This window comes from Bombus vosnesenskii, unplaced genomic scaffold, assembly GCF_011952255.1.
Source record: "Bombus vosnesenskii isolate JDL3184/JDL3185 unplaced genomic scaffold, Bvos_JDL3184-5_v1.1 scf7180000013302, whole genome shotgun sequence".
NCBI lineage: Eukaryota > Metazoa > Arthropoda > Insecta > Hymenoptera > Apidae > Bombus > Bombus vosnesenskii.
The window spans coordinates 2,141,619-2,162,826 of record NW_022882951.1 but is presented as its reverse complement, the minus strand read 5'-3'; the positions used below and the strand labels follow the sequence as shown (position 1 = coordinate 2,162,826).

At 41.1% G+C, this 21,208-nt stretch overlaps 1 protein-coding gene and 2 long non-coding RNA genes across 8 annotated transcripts in view; 2 read left to right on the top strand and 1 right to left on the bottom strand.

Moving 5' to 3' along the window:
• Window positions 1–20,874, bottom strand: part of LOC117234012 (retinoic acid receptor RXR-alpha-B) — a 61,073-nt gene extending 40,199 nt beyond the window's left edge. For 3 of the 6 annotated variants that reach the window (XM_033494816.1, XM_033494817.1, XM_033494819.1), the window contains exon 1: window positions 14–175. Coding sequence is in view for 1 of the 6 variants with exons in the window: in XM_033494821.1 (XP_033350712.1) it covers window positions 20,540–20,558 (19 nt within the window). In the remaining 5 variants the exon portion in view is untranslated. Of the gene's footprint in view, window positions 1–13; window positions 181–20,539 lie in introns of those variants that run through there. The other 3 variants (XM_033494821.1, XM_033494820.1, XM_033494812.1) reach the window with 3 other exon arrangements.
• On the top strand, window positions 2,214–3,214 carry LOC117234013. The gene is made up of 2 exons (XR_004493464.1): window positions 2,214–2,929; window positions 3,011–3,214. It is a non-coding gene; the product is annotated as an uncharacterized LOC117234013 (long non-coding RNA).
• On the top strand, window positions 6,532–9,535 carry LOC117234014. The gene is made up of 2 exons (XR_004493465.1): window positions 6,532–7,345; window positions 9,444–9,535. It is a non-coding gene; the product is annotated as an uncharacterized LOC117234014 (long non-coding RNA).
• Window positions 20,875–21,208: the final 334 nt, after the last annotated feature.

The window sequence follows — 21,208 nt, the reverse complement described above, 5'->3', positions numbered from 1 at the left end:
GCAGAGACGATACCTCCGTCGCGCGTGTATCGTCGACCCGACTCACCGACTAACTGACTCAATGACTGACTGACTGACTGACTAACTGACTCGGAGATGCACGGCGCTAAAGGCAACTGAGTGCCAGCCGGCCGGTCTCGCTCGTTGCATGTGAGCGTGCAGCCGGTAGGGCGGCGGGGTGGGGACAGGGTAGACGGAGGAAGGGTGCAGGAGGAGGGAGAGCCACGGGAGAAGCAAGAGAGGGACAATAGAGGATCGAGAGGAGGTGAAGGACGAGGAGAAGGCGATGGAGGACGAAAAGGTGGCAGCGGACCGCGTAGAGGGGACGGGAAGGGGAGAACGCTGAAGAAGGAAGGAGTGCAAGCGAGCCCCGTCTGACAAGCGACGTTCCGTCTCTACTTGCACTTTTCTTCGTAGGAAAATGTCGAGCACGGGACGACAAGCGATTTTCGATCATCGATCGAACACCTACGCTTTCCATATATTTCAACGAGTAATCGTAATTGTACCGTTGACATTTTTTCTTCGTGGAACATTCTCGATTAGCCTATCGACGATCGCGCGAAGTAGGTCACAGCCCGATTCGTCGGCTCGTAAAATAAAAACCACGTGCGAAAGCGAAATCCGAACTTTCCATTCTATCGGTTCGATCTACGTAACGCGAATGCGAGGAAAACATAGCCAGTGCGACGATATACGGCTATCCATAATCGATAAAAACGTGTAATACTTGACGATAGAAATGTAACCTTACCGCTCGAGGTCTTCGAGCGAGTTTGGTGCGATGCGAGCGTGGTAGGGGAAAGGAGGAGGAGATATTAGAACGAGGGAGATAGGAAGAAACGACGTATGCGAATAAGAGCAGAAAGGAAATGAAGAGGGACGGAGAAACGCAGATAGAGCTTGCGCCGTCACTGTCGAGCTTAGGAGTCAAGTTCTAGTGCACGGCCGAAACGGGAGAATCGACCTCCCCTCTTCGTCCCTCTCTACCGTCGCGAGCTGGCTCGTCCAATGGCACGGTAGTGAGGGAAATCGTCGAAAGCGAAGGGGAAGGGAGCGGTTCGCAATGTCGAGCGTGCGCGACGGCGAGCCTTGCATGGGGATTTCTACCAGGTGACCGAAATATACACCTCTGGCACCGAACATGTAACAACGAATCTGATAAGGGAAATAAGCCGCAGCTAGGTACCTTTAACGAAGATTTACGTTACGCTCGTAACGAATGCCCGACCGAGATGCTGCATCAGATACGCGCGTTTTCGTAAAGGCGTGTTTAAAACGCGCCGCGACGAAAGGAGTTGCCGAGCCGCGAGAAGCTATTCTTAGCCGCGCGACGGCGGAACGAGCGCGAATCGGAACGTACGAAATACCGAAGAATCGCGCCGAAACGATTATAATTAACGATCAGCCGGTTCTCCAGCGACGCAGATACGCTCGATACCAGGTATAAATCAACAATGCGGCCAGATCGCTGACGAAGATAAAGCCGAGTGTCGCGAACGATCGTTTCCCTTTTCTGTATCGCGAGTCGATAAAGCTCGTTCGCGACATGCCAATAGCGACGCGCAGACCACTCGTGCAGATACGTGACCAACGTTACAAACGATGCAGTACCAGTTTCACGCTAAACATCGACGTTCGTCTATCGATAGAAATCGTTTCCGATTATTTTTACTTATTCGCTGCTGTAACATATTTTTCATGCGCAATCCGTATCGATGATCCTAGTTAAAGAATCGCGGATAAATTTTCTTCGGGATACGGAATTTGCGTTTGGAACGAAAATCACGTCATCGGCATAGCGCGATGTTACACGACGAGAGGTTAATCGTCTCGCTTTTAACTCTGAACTTGTGCATCCTGGCAGCCTCCGCTTTCTTTGTTAACAGCGTAATGCACGGAAAGAACTATCCTTGCAGCGGCCTTTCGTGGAACGGAACGTGTCCACGAACGATCTGCCGCACCTGCTTCGATACCTCCTTGATTCACCGCAACATACTAGACACACCCGTTTCGTTGTCCTCGCAGCAATCAAACTCGCTCTTTGAGGAAGTTCTCCGATGCTTCCCCCTTTCTTTTTCCTTCTATCTTTTTTCCTTTTCACTCTTTTCGAAGCCGTTTGGCCCATATGCCAGCTAACCGACACTCTGTGTAGACGCACGATAATCAGCCGTGTGTGTGTGTGTGTGTGTGTGTGTGTACACGGCTGACTATCGCGTTCATAGTAGTAGCGTCGCGTGTCTGCGTCCGCTGCTGCAACTCGTGCGTGCTCGACTATGTGACGGTGTGTGTGCGTGCGTGCACGCGCGAACGCGAGCGTCGATCGCATAAGTAGTCGTCAAGGTTAGCCACCTACTCGCTATCGCGGGATTCGTGCACACTCTCCGCGGATGCATTTGAGTCGTCTTGCCAGCTTTAAAGTTTATTACGTGCTCGCCACGGAGCATCGTGGAAACGAATCTCAGCGCGAGCGCTGCCTCAGCCTTGTCCCGTTGCGTTCTGCGACTTCGCAGTTTTATGGCGCGTTTCGTGCGTCCATCGCTGTTGTGCAACACCCGCTCGCAGCGTACGCTAGCTTCGCGGGCGGTTTCTTCGACTTTTTGCGCTTTAAAAGTTGTTTACGATTGCTCCGGCTGGAATCGATGAGATACTGTTTCAAAGAACGGTTCTTTTAATAAAACGGAGGTCGTTAACTTTAATAACACGACAGCCTTCTTTATGGCACGTCTTAACGATTCGCGCGAAATCTTCTTAGTCGTTGGTGTACTACACGTAGAAGCAGAATTAACAAAATTAATATACTGGAATTCGAAAGTGCAATGGAAAATTATTTGGCTAATTAAAAAAATATGTAATTGATTTATGATATCGTAAAGGAGTTAAGTTTCAAAATTTGTTGTCTCAATTCCTAGTGAAGAGATCATTTTTTGTAAATAACACCGATAGAACGAAGTACTTTGACACCGGTATAGAGCGGAGCAAAAGTATCCTTGCTTGTTTTTACGAACAGGTGAGTAGGACGAGGAAAGGTTAACAGGACTCGAGGATATTCCGTTTACATTCTTCGTCGAAACTGGTTTCTCCCTCGTTCGATCGTCAGGGATGTTGTATGGTCTTTTGGACCTTAGAAAGGTTGCAAAACGCGCGAGAAAAATCGACGAAATTTAATTCCTTTGGTTTGAAATCAAATTCTTTTATCCGAAGGAATTTTAATGAAAAAAGGCAATTCTAGATAACTATAATCTAGATTTCACTTTACAACAATATTCGTAAGCAATTGTATTATTAAATATTCAAGAACTATAGTTCTTATGAATTTAATCGGTGTCATTGATATCACTAAGTCAACTTTCCTGTTTTAAAATGCAACATATTAACCGTACAGCGACATAACGTAAAAAAACTGCGTGCCAATGACGAATCGCGCTTTATTAAATTTGCATTCGAACAAAATATAAAGAAACCAAGATTTTCCTCCTCTGCGATGTGATACGCGAACAGTACGAATGTAAAAAGGCAAAAGCGCAATGTCATCGATGAGTTGCACCTGAGCAATCTCATCTCCATCAAACGTCGCAAACGGACGTGGTAAAAAAGACACAGTACTAACGTCCATTCGATTAAGATACGACGGAAGCGTAACTCGAACGCGGAGGAAGTTGAAGCGAGGCAAGGAAGGAGGAAGAGAAAAAAGAATGGAAAAAAAAAGAAAGAAAGAAAGAAAGAAGTAAAAAAAGGAGTGTCGGTTCGATGCAAGCCAGAAGAAAGCAACGGCGGTGCAGCTGTTTCGCTGTTGGTCCGGTTGCACAATGCAAAATTCGGGTTCTAATTCTAAAGCGAGTACCAATCAGCCCGGGCATTGTTCACCCATGAAAGCTCGCAATTTTTCAGGGTTAATCGTTCCTTGAAACCTAATAAGCGACGAGCTAACGCCGTTGGATGTCGTTTTCTTAGGAGAAAAAAAAACACATGCCCGTTCAGGAGTGGACACACGTCCCCCGAAAAAATCACCGAGGGGATGCCGAGAGAACGTTCGAAAAGTTTGACGCTCGAACACGCCTCGAATACGTCACGATCGGGACCGGTTAACAGTCGAGGTAATTGGCCATTGTAAATTCGCTGTGTGTCGCCAAAGAGTACCGTGCAAGTGCAGCAATATAGATATTTTAGCTCGTTCGAGTAATCTGACTTTCAATGGACAGCTAATAAGAAATGTGGAAGAAAATCAATTAAGAAAGTGCGTCAATGTAAATAGGATAGGTAATCGTTAGAAATCGCCTTCTGATTCCTCGTTCGATGTTCAAGAAAGTTTGTAACGCGAATACGAATAGAGAATCTAAAGTACAGAAAAGTATAAACCATGTTACGTGTTATACGATCGAACCGTTTGAAGATAGGATACCGCAGTTAAGATACCGAGACAAAAAAGTAATGGAGTTAGAATTTCGCTTTGGAAGCTTCGCGTGATTTCTCCTATTCTGAAATTAACAATTGGAATAGCGAAATTAAAACTCCTATCAAAAATCAATGAGATTCGAATAATTAACTAGGTGAGCGTCACGAGTCTTAAGAAATTATTTTGCATATTTTATACTGGCAATTTTTGAAAGTAAATTAGATTCGTTACAAGTGATATTTATGTAGTCGATATATCTTACGTCACGATGAACCTCCAATTATACTACATAAACTGCAGAGATAAATTGTTTCTTTGGAATTACGATTCACATATACGTTCCTAAATCCATAGAATATTCAAATGTAAGAAACTACGTCGTAAATTCGTATCGTGTATTACGTTTCTTGAAATAAAAAGATTCTCGTAAGTAACCGTCCACGTTTAAAATTCCACGTCTTAAACCATTCTCAACAAATTTCCGATAATGATCCACGTTACCACTTTCTTCGTTCTATACGAAGAATTCTCGGAACTCAGCCAGTCGCTTGGACGCCTATGAACTTCAGCAGCCGGTCCAAAAGCGTGATGCATCCAAAGCGATCCATCAAATCGGTCGACACGTTTGGTCTTGGGTGCACTGGATCGGTCACACCGTGGCGATTGCATATGCACTTACATCCCGCTATAAATAATGCTCGTTGACGGGGAACGAGAGGAAGGATGACCAATCAGGTATGGGTGGAAGGGATTCACCGAAGCAAGTTGCCAGAAAGACGGAGAGAGAACAGTCAAGGACAACTTACGTGACCACCGCATTGCGACGAACGAATCAACAACGATCCTAAAATTCTCCTATTTTCTCTGCCGTCAGAGACGAACTGTCCGTTCATAGACGATAGTATAAATAGTTCGTTCACCCAATACGTTTGAGAGCGATCCAAAGGTTGTAAATTCGCGGAAGAAGAAGGACAACACGCCGGCCGATTCTCGAGACACCGGAAGAGAAGCGACGGGACACGACGTGTGAAACAGAAAAGAGCGTTTGGTATGTCAGGACGCTTATCAAAGCGAACGAGGAAACGTCAATAAAAGCGTTCTCGAGTCAATTCCTGTCGAGTTATGGCCGATTTAGCGTGTTGCCTGTGTGACGGATGCTCTCTGCGCTTCTTCTTGCATCGCTGTTGCTTTTCGCTGTCATGTTTGTATTCCGTTTGAAGTAGACAGATCTACACCTGTTTTGAGACAGACGTGGGATAGACGTTGCGTTATAAATCTTGCGAGTCGACTTCCTTTGGCGCCGCATATTTTACAACGATTAAATATCTATGCGAAGATTGTCGGATAACGTGGTATCCTGATGCGAGGACATCGGTAATAATTTTATTTAAACGTGATATTCTTAAGCAATGGACACCTCGCTCTAAGCAGGCGCGGAAAATGGACGATGAAGATTCTTCGATCAAACGCGGACTTGGACAACCGAGGCAAAAAAAGAACGAGCAAGCAGCAACATGGAACAAAGTTCTTGCAACTGGACAAGAAATACCCAAGGTACAAAAAGATCCACGCAGATGCGTCGAAAAGAAACTCAGAAATCGCTATCACGCCCGAGGATCAGACGATCAAGACACATCCATGTCAATTATCTCAGCTGAGAAAACGCACTCTTGGACACCGTGAAACCTGCATACTGAACTACGCTATACAGACGACACCTATAATCTAGTCGTATACTCGAGCTTCGTAAGTGCGATTAAAGCCCCATCAAAATCAACTCAAAAACGCGCGATTATCAAAAGATACAAGGAAAACGAAGTCGCCGAAACTACATCATCGTCTACCGAATCTCCGATTCAAATTCTTCGCTAGGATCTCATCGATCACGCAAGAAGAAGAAAAAGGAAATAGACGATAAAAGAACCTACATCCATAACATAACTCGAATCCTCTACGTGCCAATACATGGAAAATCCATGGACAAGAAAGATAAATCCCCTTATTGTCCCGATTACAAATCGGCCACGCTGAAATCATCCAGGACTACATCATCGGCAAAACAAACCAATCATACCGCCATCATCTGCGAAAATCAGCCGCTAACAAGTCACAGCCGTGAACAACAGAGACGAAAAGACGGCATCGAATCTAGCACAGCGTCAACATCCAAGAAACGTTTAAGAAATACGATTCGGTTCGTTAAAGATTCCGAGCTATATGACAGAATCTGAATCGGAATCGGAAAAAGTGGTTGCGTGGGGAAAAGAGAATAGTACGTTAATAGTATTCCGTTAGAAATACCCAGTTTATTGTTGTTCGTGACAAGTATCGTTTATACGTATACGATGTCGTAAATTTTACGAATTAATCTTCTTTAACGATGCACTCGTTGGATCGATACTTGGATCGTATCGTGAAAGAACGACACGGCATTAACGGTGCTCGTTGCAAGAAACAGTTAAAGGAGCTTGATCGTTTCTCCTTCGTCTTCCGTTTCTTCTTTTATTTTTGTATTTTATATCAGCTTGTACACTCCCTTCGGACCGTGAGATAAACCTTGACCAAGTTAAGGATAACCGCATTAAGGTAGCACTCTCTCGTAAGCCAATCAACCGAGGAAAGTGCTTAACGGAAAGTGAATTATTGTTTGTTCTTACGTGGAGCAAGTGTGACGAGAGAGTATAAAAAAATAGAACGACGCCTTTCGAGCCCATTCACCGGACAGTGTTGATCTATTCGCGTTAGAATACCTTTGTTTCGTCGTTCTTTATCGAGTGCGTGGTGACGTACTCTTGTATGGCGTAGACAGTTAAGAAAGTTTAAAAAAAAAACAACGAGTTTAATATGTAAAAACTTGTGGATTATTAATTCTAAGGCTGTGGTTTCTTAGACAAATTCTATGACATATCATACAAGAAACATAAGACAGTGGACGCAGAAAATGAACAGGTATTATTAAATTACCGATTAATGCACGTTATCGTCCTGTTTCGTTTGACCTAAATTCGCATATTTCGTTCATATTTCGTTAATAACTTACTTACGTAACGAAGCATCGCTATTCTATTCGAACAAGAACGTCGTAACTCACCTGCAACAAAAAATGAGATAATTTGTTAGTGGCGACTTAATATAAAATACATAAATATTCTTTTACATAAATATATTATCCATTCCAGCACAATCTCGTCGTATATTATCGATTACAAAATTATACGAATATAAATTAACGACTGATGAGACCATTCTCTACTACTACGCTACCGAAGGACAATGTGCTAATAATTTTTATTTATTCATTAGTCGTCCGTTTTGGAAGACATCTGCGCGTTTTTTTATTTTCTTATTTTTTTTTTTTTTTTTTTTTAAGTATATAAACGACGAAAGACTCGATCGATCAAAGAAATTATTCTCTCGAACAATGGCCGGTAATCGTTCCCGACGAACAACGAAATCTTCGTAACGGTTCCTCCAACTTGTTACATTCGGAGCAACTCGTGGCAACCAACCGAAACCGCGTCCGTTCAGCAACGAGAAACTTTACGGATGCTCCTGGAGAGAGCTTCGTCGGTGGTTTCCCGATACACAGTCCCCGTGGAAGCGCGCTTTACGTGACGAGTTTCCATTTGCCGATCTCACGGGAATGTCAAGGTTCCCGTTGCAATTTCACGCTGAAACACGATTCGTGCGTCCAACCTTTCCTCCCCCGAGCGCCTGCCGTGGAAACTTCGTGGGACCATCGGCTATCGAACGAGCTGAAATTGGGTCAAGTGCGGATTTCCCGTGGAAACACGTGCAACGTGTTCGCGAAAAGAGAATAGAACGATGGGAAATGACGGTTAGAATCCTTTCATCGAAATGGAAACTAAACTTAATAGTAAAACTATCTGTCTATAACGTATTACGAGATATATACACGGCAAGGTTGGCTGGCAGAGGTTTCCGACTGGAGCGTAGTCTCATTTCGATTTAGATTACGCGTTACAATTGAACATCTTCCGATTACTCGTCTTGCAGCTGATATTTCGAAAAGAAAAGAACAGACCGATAGAACGCGTTATCGTTTCGCGGGCTGTCGAGGAAAACGCATAAATAGAAGAACGATACGTGAGTCTGGAAAGACGAGGACAATAAAAGCGGCGCTCGCCGTTGAACGCGGATATAGGTCAACCAAATGAGTCAGGATTATGAAGGATGCGCGTACCCGACACGTGTAACGGAGATATTTCCCGCTACCTCTTCTTCAGCGCGTATTTTTTCAACAGCCATCTCTTTTAAAAAATAAATTATGTACAGCGAACACGCGTGGATTAAACATACCACGACAACCTGTAGTAATTAGAGTGAAATTCGTTATCCTGTAATACCGCTGGTCTCGTGATAATTGACCCAGATTATCAGATAAACGATTAATCGGATAGAATTTTGTATTCGTGTAATATTACGACGTAAAATACACAGCGAACGTTAGTTTTGTCAAAACTATTTGTAACGGTTGCAGGGAAATGAGCAATGTTAATTTTTGACAAATCGCGGCTAAGGAACTGCTCGACTTTCTAAATATGAAAAGAGAAATTAAAAGAAAAAAAAAAAAAGAAATTAAAATTCGTAAGCAAGATAATTCTCCTGGCTATTCGTCGCAGGTGAATCAGATGCTTTAATCACGTCGCTTCGTAAACATTCATGATTTTTAATTGGTCGTTATACAGCTCGTTACGAAGTGTGTCGGAAAGCCGACGATGTCGTGTTGGCGAGAGTAACCGCGTTTACCTTCGTCGATTTCTTCGACTAACGAGTTCCAGGTAATCGCGTCAGTTTTTCTCCCAACGATCCTTCGATCTTGATCCGATCGTCACGCTATTCTTTGAAAAAATCTCTTTACACGCGATCGTGTGAAACGTCTCGTTACTAGCTTTCCGATCGTATTAATAATCCCAATAGCGTAAGAGTATTATTTCCCGATTGTTTTCCGTATTCCTATTTTTTCTTGTTTAAAATTCCAATGCTAACTCGACGTACGTACGCGTAATCGATCGTTCGTCTATAGGTTTGTAGAAAAATGTCGACCACACCCTGTATAACACCTGTGTCTCGACGTCTGGAACCGCGAGAGACCGGGAACCTAGGAGAGGAGCTGGTCAGAGTACGCAAAAGGAGGAGGCAAGTAGGTCAGTAGGTGAGTCGTGCTAAACAGTGCACGGGAGTGTCCCGACATTGACCTATATGTCTACTTTGTGTGTGCACTTGCCTTCCCCTTCCGTGACCCCTCTCTTTTCTCGCACACCTCTCGTTCTCCCTTTCGCCCGGTCTCTCTTTTACACGACAGCATCCCCTCCAGCGATGCGCTTTCCAGCCAATTGCATATAGGGTCTGCTCGTGCACACCGAGTGCACTTTCCCCACCATAGCGACGCCAACCCCGGCGCCGGACCGTCCCGCCACCCTGGAGCAGACGCGATCGATGGCCTGACGCGACCGACCACCGCCAACAATTCGCGATTCCCCGCTTATCTGTCCTCCGGTAAATCCCTTTACAACGATTCTTGATCCTCGTGGTCGAAGAATGCAGGACAATACGATAGGGGAAAAGGAAGGTTGGAGTTTCGCATTGAGATTCACACTGTACGGGATCGGTGGGAAAGTTCGTTCCAATTTTGAAGGAATTTGGTCGATATAAAAAATCACGTTGAGAAGTTTCTCGCCCAAAGGTACTGCTGAAAGGTACTGGAAGGATGGGATATTCGAGTTGCGTGAAGGATACAGAAACTGGAATAAAAAATGACACCTATATAATTGGATAAATGTATTAGGTTGTCGGAAAGGTGTCTTTCCTTTACACACCCGTCTTTTGCAACGATGCATCTTTATACAAACTAATGGAGATTTAAGGTTTATTGAGTCCAAGAATACAGTTTTAGATACATATTCACAATAAACGGTGCATTTTTGTAATGGTATGTTAGGCAAAGGTACCGATACGCGGCGGTACGACGTAGTCATGCTGTATTATATGTCGGCGCTTTGCATTTTTCGTTGTATGATACAATTTTTGGGTTTAAGCCGCTGGGGAGCGGAGCTTTTTTTTTCTGTCCTGAAAACTTGGTCGCAAAACAGGACGCTTCCTTTATACAAACTAATCCGTCGAACGTTGCGATCTTTATTTTGATAGAACAAAATGGATCGTACGTAATTCGATAAAATAATATAAAACGAAAAATATTGTGCATCCATCATTTCCTTATGGAACGAAAGAAACTTTTCGGACCACCTAATACATGGAGTCGAAATGTAAATAAATCGGGACGAACTTTCCGAGCGACCCAATGACTCGAACTGTTGATCCTCCGAAAAGTTCGAACAGACGGAGTTGTATCGTATTTCGTTGAAAGAAGAAAATATTTTGTTTTAATCTTTAGTACCGTATGACCTGGTGTCTGTTGGGTAGCAGCGGATCATACCGTATATACGTTTCATTCTCCTGACGTATTCGCTGTAAAACGTATATACACCGTTAACCCGAGTCTAAATCAAAGCGACGAATCTTTTTGCAATTCACGCGATCGACGAACGCGCACCTGAACGCGTGCTCGCAGCCTTGCGGAAATATAAATAGCGATCGCGATAGAAAAGGAAGGAAACTTGAACGAGTCAGTCACACTCCACGTGTTTTCCTCACGGCGTGCACCGAGCTTCAGCACCGCGACTAACAACGACGACGACCCTGGTCTAGCCGTGTTACGTAAAGCCTGGCACCGCTGTGGACAGCCGTTCCCTCTCGTTTTATCGCGAATACGACCGCCACTTTCGATCGCGTCGAATAACACGTTCCGACTGAAACGTAAATAAACGATCTTTTCCTCGACGAAGCGAAGGAAATCGTCATTTGGTCGTTGATTCTGCTTGAATTAACGCTTTAACGATGGCACTCGCAAATTGGCGTTCCACGCGAAATTATCGTATCGCTGTCCGTAAAGTACTTTGTCTTCTTCCTCTTATTTGTTCGAATCGAATCCTTACGTGTCCACTCGAGAGCGAGGAAAATCGTTGCGATAAAAAGACGAGATTAGATAAAAAGGTAATCCGAGGAACGCGGCAATTTTAACGAAGACAAAAATTCCCGCGAATTCGATTATTCTCATCGGCAAGTAAACCTCGCGGTTGCTCTGTCATCGAGCAATTTCGATGGAGAAAAATGAAAAAAAAAAGTGGAGAACAGAGAGAGAGAGAGAAACGTTGGGATAAAAAATTTCCGCTGAAAACAATTACGTCGCGAAGCAACGCCTTATCATCGAAACGAAGCATAACACACCGTGCCTTTATCGTACTTTGAACATACTTTGCAGTATCTCGTTGCTTTGCTTTTTTTCTTTTTCTTTTTCTTTTTTCTTTTCGATATGACGCACGTATCAAGACGTTGCGCTGGTCATGCACGAGAATCGACGCAATCACGACAAAGAAATTCGGTGAAAGCAATCGCGCAGAAAAGCAAACACGTTTTAACCGTACGTTTTTAACCGCGAAACATTAACAAAAGCGATATTTCAAAAGTAGAATATACAATTTACCAAAAAGAAATTCGTTAAGTATAAATTATACAAGCAACCTCGTTCCGTCGACAGTCTACGTTTCAATTCATATCTTTCTCTCGGATAGTCGTTAAAAAATCTGGTTTACCGATTCCAATGTTTAAATTGCTCCGTGGCAAATGTATTCGCGCATTGATTTATATTACGAATCGTATTTACATCTTTCGCGTTTTTCAAACGAATCCTCTCGAGAAACGTCGCGATGATGATCGTTAGTTCCGGTGACTTTTAACGATCGGACGGGTCATGTTCTCGCTCGAGACACGAACAAGAAACGACGATCGCAAAAGCGATACCAGCCGGCCGTGCAACCCGATAAAAATTACAACGATGACGTAACGTGCAAGTAAAAAGATAATTTCATTGAAATCTGAAAAGCTGTACGCGAGGACAGTCGGAAGGCCGTGTTTCTTTCCGCGCCCTTTAATTCACCTTGAACATTATCCTCTCTTTTTGTCGAAATATCGGATCTAACTGCTGAAAATTGATTCCGAAAGTAACCTTGAATTCTGGAAAGCGCAAAAAGTAAAAAAGAATCGCGAGAATTGTCTGCGACTATAGCCGACCGTAATCGTAGGCAATTTTCTTATGAACGCTGAAAGTTACTTGGTAGATGTATTAGAACAATCGTAAATAAATAACGAATAAGAGTAATGCAATATACGATTAATATACTCACGTAAATTAATTTCTTATTATGTGCTAAAGAACTATATTATATATTACGTATTTACATTGATAATATGAATGTTTTGCCAATTAAGGGACATGTTTCTTCTGTAGCATGCGATTTCAATTATTCAGGAAGAAATCAATTATAATAATTATCGTAATAATAAAATTACACTGCGACGCGGAAAATGCAGCTTGTTACTGTAACGATGGGATCGTCTGATCTTAACGACACGAACTGTACGGATTAAAACTCCTTCTGGAAGATAATTTGGAAGAGAACTAACGGCTATATCAAGGAAACCAAAGCAAATTACTCGATAAATTTATATATATATACAGGGTGGTGGTACAAACGGAAAGGGGGTGATTCTACGTGAAAAAAGAAGTCGAAAATATAGAATAAAAATTTTTTTTTTTTAATTTTTCCATCGAGACAACGATCTACAGTGAGATCCGTTATAACGAGACGCAATAAAGTGCAGGCGTACCGAGCGAAAATTCAAAGTCGATTTTCTCGAAAACAAAGCCTCGAACAAAAAATTTGTATTCTATATTTTCGACTTCTTTTTTCGCGGAGAATCACCCCCTTCCCGCTTGTAAATTATATATATTCTCCTATACCTCGTATAATTGATAACTTTGAATTCGACGCAACGTTAAACTCCATTTTAAAAAGATACTGTGTCCTACGACTCTGTCTTTTGTTTGACTCTTTTTCATCCCTTCTTGTTTGATCCCATTAGAAAGGGATAGATGTATCGTTTTGAAATCAACCTTTTTGAAAATCAGGCTGACAATATCGGGGGAAATAGTCTGTTTAACCAGTGTCTTTTATCAGCTTTATCGTTCGATCTCCAATTACGCCCAGTGTTCCCAAGTAAAACTGCTTTACTCGAGCGAGGAGCCCACTTGTCCTAATTATAAAAACGTGCATCGAAGGTTGATATCTTAAATAAGAAGATAAAAAGCCTAAAAAGATGACAGCCTTGTCGATGAGATTTAACCTTCGACCAAAAATGGCAATAAACCACCTCGTTACCTTACCTCGTTATAATTCACCCTTTTTCTTCATTTTTCATCCTCTCGGATTAATTTCGTATCGACAGAAAATACTAAGCCGACCGTAATCAATTAATTCGGACACCTTGACACATTCGTTTCTAATCTCGGATTTGCGTTATCTGCTATACGTCTATTATCTACTATATGGCAATAAATCATTTTTACGCGTATGCAGGATTCGTACAATGTAAAATCCTATGTAATATAGAAACGTACGTAATATAGCTATGTAGCATAGAAATTTCATGAAAATTCCACACAGCGAGAAGCAACCGCGTTGTTCCTTTCGTTGAAAAGATCGACCAAGTTCTTTCCTATCGAAACCGACGAACCTTCGAAACCTTCGAATCCTCAAAAACCTCGGACAAAAGATTCGATAAAAATTCCACAAAAAAATAACAAAATTATCCCTCTTCTTAAAAAAAAAAAATTACGAAATCTTGCAACATAAAGACAAGATCGTCCGCAAAATCCCAACGTAAGAATCCCATAAAAATTGCGCGATAACGAATCATAAACGGTCTAAAAATTTCCACGAACAATTTAACTCTTTCCCTCTCTCCGTCTCTCTCTTTCGTAACTTGAAAAAACGGATGGAAAAATTTCAGAAAGAAGAGTAGCGTTCCGCGACGAAGCGACGTCACCCTATCGGAAACAGGCACTTGGCCGTAGGGCAAACGTCTGAACCGCGACGCAACGCAATAATTGCACGTGCTGCTTACATAATCGCGCTCCGCCGTTGCAAAACCTTGGATGCATTGCGATCAATAAACTCTTCGTAGTCGTCTATTTATATTTGCCGCGAACGAACCGCGACAGACAGACAAACTCGTGCATATTTATCGAAAACGCGCAAAGCGGGTAATCCAGGAGAAACGAGCAATGGAGACTTGGACGATGACACGATCTATCCGGAGGACGATTATTTTCTCCCGTTGAATCCGCGTTTCGATCTCGAGAAATTTGCTAAACAGCCAGATACGACGAGTAACTTGTTTTTTTTTTTTTTTTATATATATATATATATCTTTCCCTTCGCGCTCCTTTTTTTCCTTCTTTTTCCTTTCTTCTTCGATCGCGAGCTACGTATCACTATTTACATATGCGAGTTCCTCGCGGGACAATCTTATTGACTATATCGAAGAGCAAACAGGTCGGGTCAAAAATCTTGAGGCTTTTTAGCCGTTGTTAACGATCAGACGTTGGCTATGCGCTTGGAGTAAAAATGGAAGATGACTTGTTCGGCCAAATTCGAGGCAATCGTGCATTTAGATTTTCGGGGAAAATACCGTTGACTTGCTACGAGAACGATGCAACTAGGAAAGATCATTTTTTTACGAGATCGGTTTAAGATAAAAAGCTTGAAAAATGATTAATTGCTCGTTGGTCATTCAGCGACGACAAATTTTTGCACTGCAGGACAGAAAAAAAAATTTTTAAAATACATAAAAAAAAGCTCCGCTCCCCAGAGGTTTAAACCCAAAAACTGCATCATACAACGAAAAATGTAAAGCGCCGACACATAATACAGCATGGCTACGTCGTACCGCCGCGTATCGGTACCTTTGCCTAACATACCATTACAAAAATTCATGTTTATTGTGAATAATGTACTTAAAATCTTTATTTTCTGGATTCAAACTCCTTTGTAAAAAAAATTTTTGCACGACGGTGATCTTTGTGCAAATTATACATTACACCATATATATATATATTACATATATATATAACATGGTATATTACATGGTATATTACACCATATATATATATATTACATATACATATTACATGGTATATTACACCATAGGCGTAGAGGTACGTGAGTACCCACGTATTTCGTGTGAATGGAACCTCATTGATCCAAAAAAAATACATTTACTGTCTTCTTTAAGTCATTTTCGACACAGTCGTGTTCTTCTGCTGCTAAAAACTTCTCTAGTCTCGGAAAAACACAAGAAATACGTACGATACGAGATACACTCGTTATTCATACCCATAATCTCTTCTTTCAATTTTCCATTGTAGTTTCTCTGGAAACGTTGAAGCTTCCTTTGTTCGTTGAAACAAACGTCGCATTAGAGTATGAAAACTCGACCGCGGTGGAGTCGAGAAATACAGGGTGGTTGGTAACCGGTGATACAAGCGGAAAGGGGGTGATTCTACGCGAAAAAAGAAGTCGAAAATATAGAATACAAATTTGTCGTTCGAGGCTTTGTTTTCGAGAAAATCGACTTTGAATTTTCGCCCGGTACGCGTGCACTTTATCGCGTCTCGTTATAACGGATCTCACTGTAGATCGTTGTCTCGATGGAAAAATTTAAAAAAAGAAAAAAAAATTTTTTTACTCTATATTTTCGACTCCTCTTTTCGCGTAGAATCACCCCCTTTCCGCTTGTACCACCGGTTACCAACCACCCTGTATATTTAACGTAAGCAATTAACGCAAGCGGCCGATTCTTTTAAAAGGAAAACTTCGAGAAACACGGCAGTTTCGTGCGATTACGATAGATCGAACGAACCACAAACCCAAACCAGGTTTTTCGTCGCAGGATATCGTCGCAGTAGCCAATTTCGTTTCGCGTTTCCCGCATAAACGGTACCGGAAATTACCGTTTGCCTGCGATATACGATATTTGGTGGATTGTACGAGTTCGTTCGTGGAAATAATCCCTGAAATTGCACGTTTCGGGGGACGGGTTGCAACTGCAGGATGTCCTGACCCGATACGACAAGCGAGAGATCGACCGAGCTATCTAAACGGGCGAACGTGAATGTCCTACGCCCACACGATGAAATTCTATCTCGTTAATTAACATAAAAACGTAGAACGGATCCTTGCGTTGGCCAATGTTCGTTTGGAATTAAATGCAACGGCCACCAGTTACGCCATAAACTGCCGAAACTCACGCTTTCGTTTAAGCTACTCGAAACAACTTGGAGATCGTGTTTCAAAACCATGGCGAACTTTACGCTACTATATGTTTGGCTCGACATCGATGCTCGGCGACGGGCGAGTTGAATTCGACGCGAGTTTTTGGAACCTTCTCTTTCGGGATGCATTTGGTAAATTGCAACGTTGTCGGCAATAAAATAAACATGCGTGCAGAGTAGTAGTAAGTACTAAAGTAGTAAGTACTTAAAGAAGTAACACAAGTAATCGGAGGTGGATGAAAATTGATCCTACGAAGACATCGGTAATACATGCTTACGTATTTCTAGCCACATTCTAAAAGTTTATATAGACTTTTAGCAAGTGCCAACTACGTGGAACTTTAGCGACGCGGGCATATTCCCTGACTCGATTTAAACAGTACTCGATTTCAGCTATGACAAAAGATAAAGTATTCGTAACGAAGAAACGTTTAATAGTGATTTTGAAACGATAACAAAGATATTATAACATTTTCGTCGAATTGCATCAAACGTTCAAATACTTGCGAACGAATAAGCGATCATCTACCGATCGGTCTTTGCTTGATCGATCAGACTTAACAGCGAATTTTTGAAAAACACCCGATATACGTATAAGTATACAGTATACGAACTGGCAGTAGGAGCAAAGGAAAACGATTGTTTGTGGCAGATGTTAGAGCAGCTTGCTAATTGACTCATTCAACGAGGTTCAAATATAAGAGTTAGTCGAATGATAGGGAAAATATATCTACACCCAACAAGGCCACTCGCGGATAAACAAACTAATTCTAACTTATTTTCGTATTCCTGGAAAGTTTACTCTTGAAAATTAATTAAAAGAAGATCGTAATTTTTAAGGTAAGAGATAAAATTATTGCAAAAAATATCGATTTGAAATTCGTCATGCATGTAATTCCCTTTGACGAGGCAGTTCGTGCAATTCCATCCCCGAGGACGCGAAATCGTACGATACCCGGTGGACGAGTATAATCTCGCGCAAGGCCGTCGATTATCCATCCTTCTAGTTCGCGTTCAACACTACAAATCAATACCATTCAATTGTCGCGAACGATAGTCTAATGAAACGCGACGATCGTCACGCATTTGCATCCTATTTATCGTCGATATAGTTACTTATGCAATTGGCATTATTTCTGCTTCGCCTAGTTAATAATTCATGATGTATTAATTATTAGCGGAATAATTAAGAGAAATATTCTAAATTTAAAAAATCTTTTAATATATTTTAAAATTTGTTCACGGAATGAAAACTTTGAAGGTGCTTATCTTTATCCGTTTAATTCTGCTAGAAAAGAAACTTTCTTTCTTCGAGATTGTGTTATATATTTTCAATCGAACTCTACGTAACTAACCTAGGATCGTTTATTTCTAAATCGTTAAAACTTTTCCATTTCTAATGAATTATTAAACTTTGCTCGTGAATTTCCTCGAAGCAAATTTTTTAACATTTTACATAGAAAAGCTTTACGTATTTGATCTAACAACTGATCGTACAGCGTAGTAGAGACTTTGTTAAATGTCCTACAACTTTTTCAAATTTTTCGCAAGCCTAGAACAGTACAGATTGGACGTGGCCATAAACGATCCCGTTTGCGCACGGCACGTGCGAAAATAAACTTGTACACGAATAGCGAAACACGCTAACCCCTTTCCGATTTGATTCTTTTGAAAAGCCGACTTAATACATAAAAATACATAAAAATTCCAATAGAAATATAATTCAGCTAGCTTAACCACATGCTATATAAGAATTCATATAAAATGAAATTTGAGTAAAAATGCGATATAATGTTGCACGAGGAAGGGAAGAAATAATTGAGTTCAAAGTTTTAGACTCGATTGAGTATCTCTGCAGTTAGTCCTTGATTACGTAACTTCTGCTCAGTCATGACCTTGAAACAATTCAAGGTTAGGATGTATAGTCTAAATCCATTCGAGTTCATTTCGAATAGTACTCTGTTTACGAGAACTATGTGGTTGACCTTGAAATGAGCATTGAAAAATTAGACAGAAGAGATCCGACAACTAAAAGCATGATATTTCTTTCAAAAGCGGGTAGCACGTTTTTCATAAATTATTCAACCGAGGACGCGTGTTAATAGTACACCGGTTTTAACAAAGAACAGCATCCAATCATAATGCAAATCGAAGCACAATGAGAGAAAGAAAGAGAGGGATGCACAACATGCACAGGCCAATATAATAAAGCAACAGTGAAGCAATGAATAGAGAAGTACGTATATTGGGAGGGAGGGAGAAAGAACGACAATGCAACACACCGGAAGAATAAAGATGAAAAGAGAAAGAGGGACAACAGAAGACAGGTTAGAAAAAGAAAGAAAAAGGTGGCGTTACTAGTAGAGAGAGAGAGAGAGAGCACAAAAAACCGACAAGAAGGGAGAGAGATGCAAAAATGGACAGAGACAGTACAATCGCATAGTTCGTCCTTGGACTTATATAACAAGGAAGAGTCTGACAGAGAAAGAGGAGAAGGATCTCGGTAGAAGAATGAAAAAAGGATGAAAAGAGAATGGATTAAAAATAAAAGGGAAAACAATGGCGCACGCCTGCCCTCTAGTAGCGACAGAAAGGTTCTGGAAATTTCGCGAAACAGCGTATTCCTAGAAAATTCAAACTACGTACTCTGTTTTATAAATTGTATACCTATACAAAAAATGGTTCTATAGGAAAAGAAACACTGACACATCATTGTAAAAAGTTCGATGAAAAAGATAAATTGTATATTAAATCTTTGCACAATGATGCAAGATAATTAGTTGCACAATTTAAATATACTTATGCGCTATTAAACGTCTTCTAACCTTATCCATTGTCAATAAACATTGTATATAAAATAGAATATAGCTTTTCCTAACATCTTAATTCTGTTTAACATTATTGCCTCGATAGATTGCTAATAAAAAAATAAAAAACAATTGAATATTATTACTCGAATATTCGCTTCTTTGCGCTACTTGAAACTTAACCTCCAATTAGTGTTTAATTCAACTATATTCATTTATTTAGCACAATAACATTCTTCGACGTTATTAACCCAACATAGATTTTCATTAAATGATAAAATAATTTCTAAAAGAATTCACTTTTATTTATTTTACTACATCGCTCCTTTCGTCTCTGCCTTTCATAGAACGAAAGGGTTGAACGGCAACAAACACAGGGAGGGTTAATTCGCACTAGCTTGAGGTAGGACGTGCACGAACGGTCGGCAGGTGTCGCCACATTGCAACAGATGCCGGACTCGGTCAAGCGATAATAATTCTCACGTGTCTCTGTCAAGCGGTACCCTGGCTTCAATTCACTATACGCGAGAGATTATCTAGGTTAGAGACACGCCGTTATGTTATTGCGTAATACAAAACGTAGCCGTCTGACCGATCAGCTTTCTTTACTATCTCGTAAAACGTCAAAGAAACACGAAATACAAGCTACACCTATTCGAACAAATCGCTCGTTTATGACACAGACGATTAAAAGAAAAATAAATTACACTGAAATATAAAATGCTTCTTTCTTATATGTCATTTCTATGTTCATAAATATGTATAAAAGAGATACGCGTAAGAATTGAACCAAGAGAGAGTACAGTCAAGATCAAAAGTGAGATGCGTGACATAGATTCGGTCTCGAGAGGAATTTTCACAGGAAGGCTCTTCTAAAGAGAAACGCCGTATTCATAGAGAGTTCGAGATGAATAAGGGATAGATTCGAAAAGAAATTCTCCGGTAATATCGCGGTCAAATGCCGCGAATGCGGTCACTGAACTAGTTCCGTTTCGACCCTGACACTGCCATTGCCCCCAGGTCGCGATTTGTGTCAGAGGCTCAATATTGTCGTGATTTTATTTCTATTGCGGATTTACTCACCCCTTTCGCTAGACTCCATCTCGAAAAGGCCTTAGACACCGTGCTGGACGTACGGTAGACGACACGAGTATCGAACAAGTACACGTGGAAAATTACTTTGTAGATTATGGGCCGCTAGCTCAAAATTCACCACGGTATAAACATGGCCGGTCAGTCTCTTGTCACAATTACCGTGAGGTCGTTGAACCTTTCCAAAATCGAAAGACAATTGCACGAAACACTGCAAGCGTCTGTCCCTTTTTTCGATGCACACGAAAATTAGTAAAGTACCGTAGCTTAGTGAGTGCCGCCTAAAAATAGATCCTGAATTCGGCGATTGTTTTGACTAACAGTGTAGTTCGCAACCTACTCAAAGGTGGCGCTACGCATTGGATACCCGATTTCATTGCGATACATGTGAAACAAAAGATAAATTTTATTAAAATCCTAAAAAAAAATATATCTCTATTAACATATGTACATATTACAAATATAAAATAGAATTTCAATAAATCATTTATACAAATTTAAAAGAAACGAGTAGAAAATTTATGTAAAATATGTCACAAATATTTTTACACTTTTTGTAAATAAATTGAATCTTTTTTATATGTACCATAATTTTCCTATATCTTCCGTGTAATAAAAAATTACTATTTTTTATATCATGTATGTTTTAAAACATAAAAA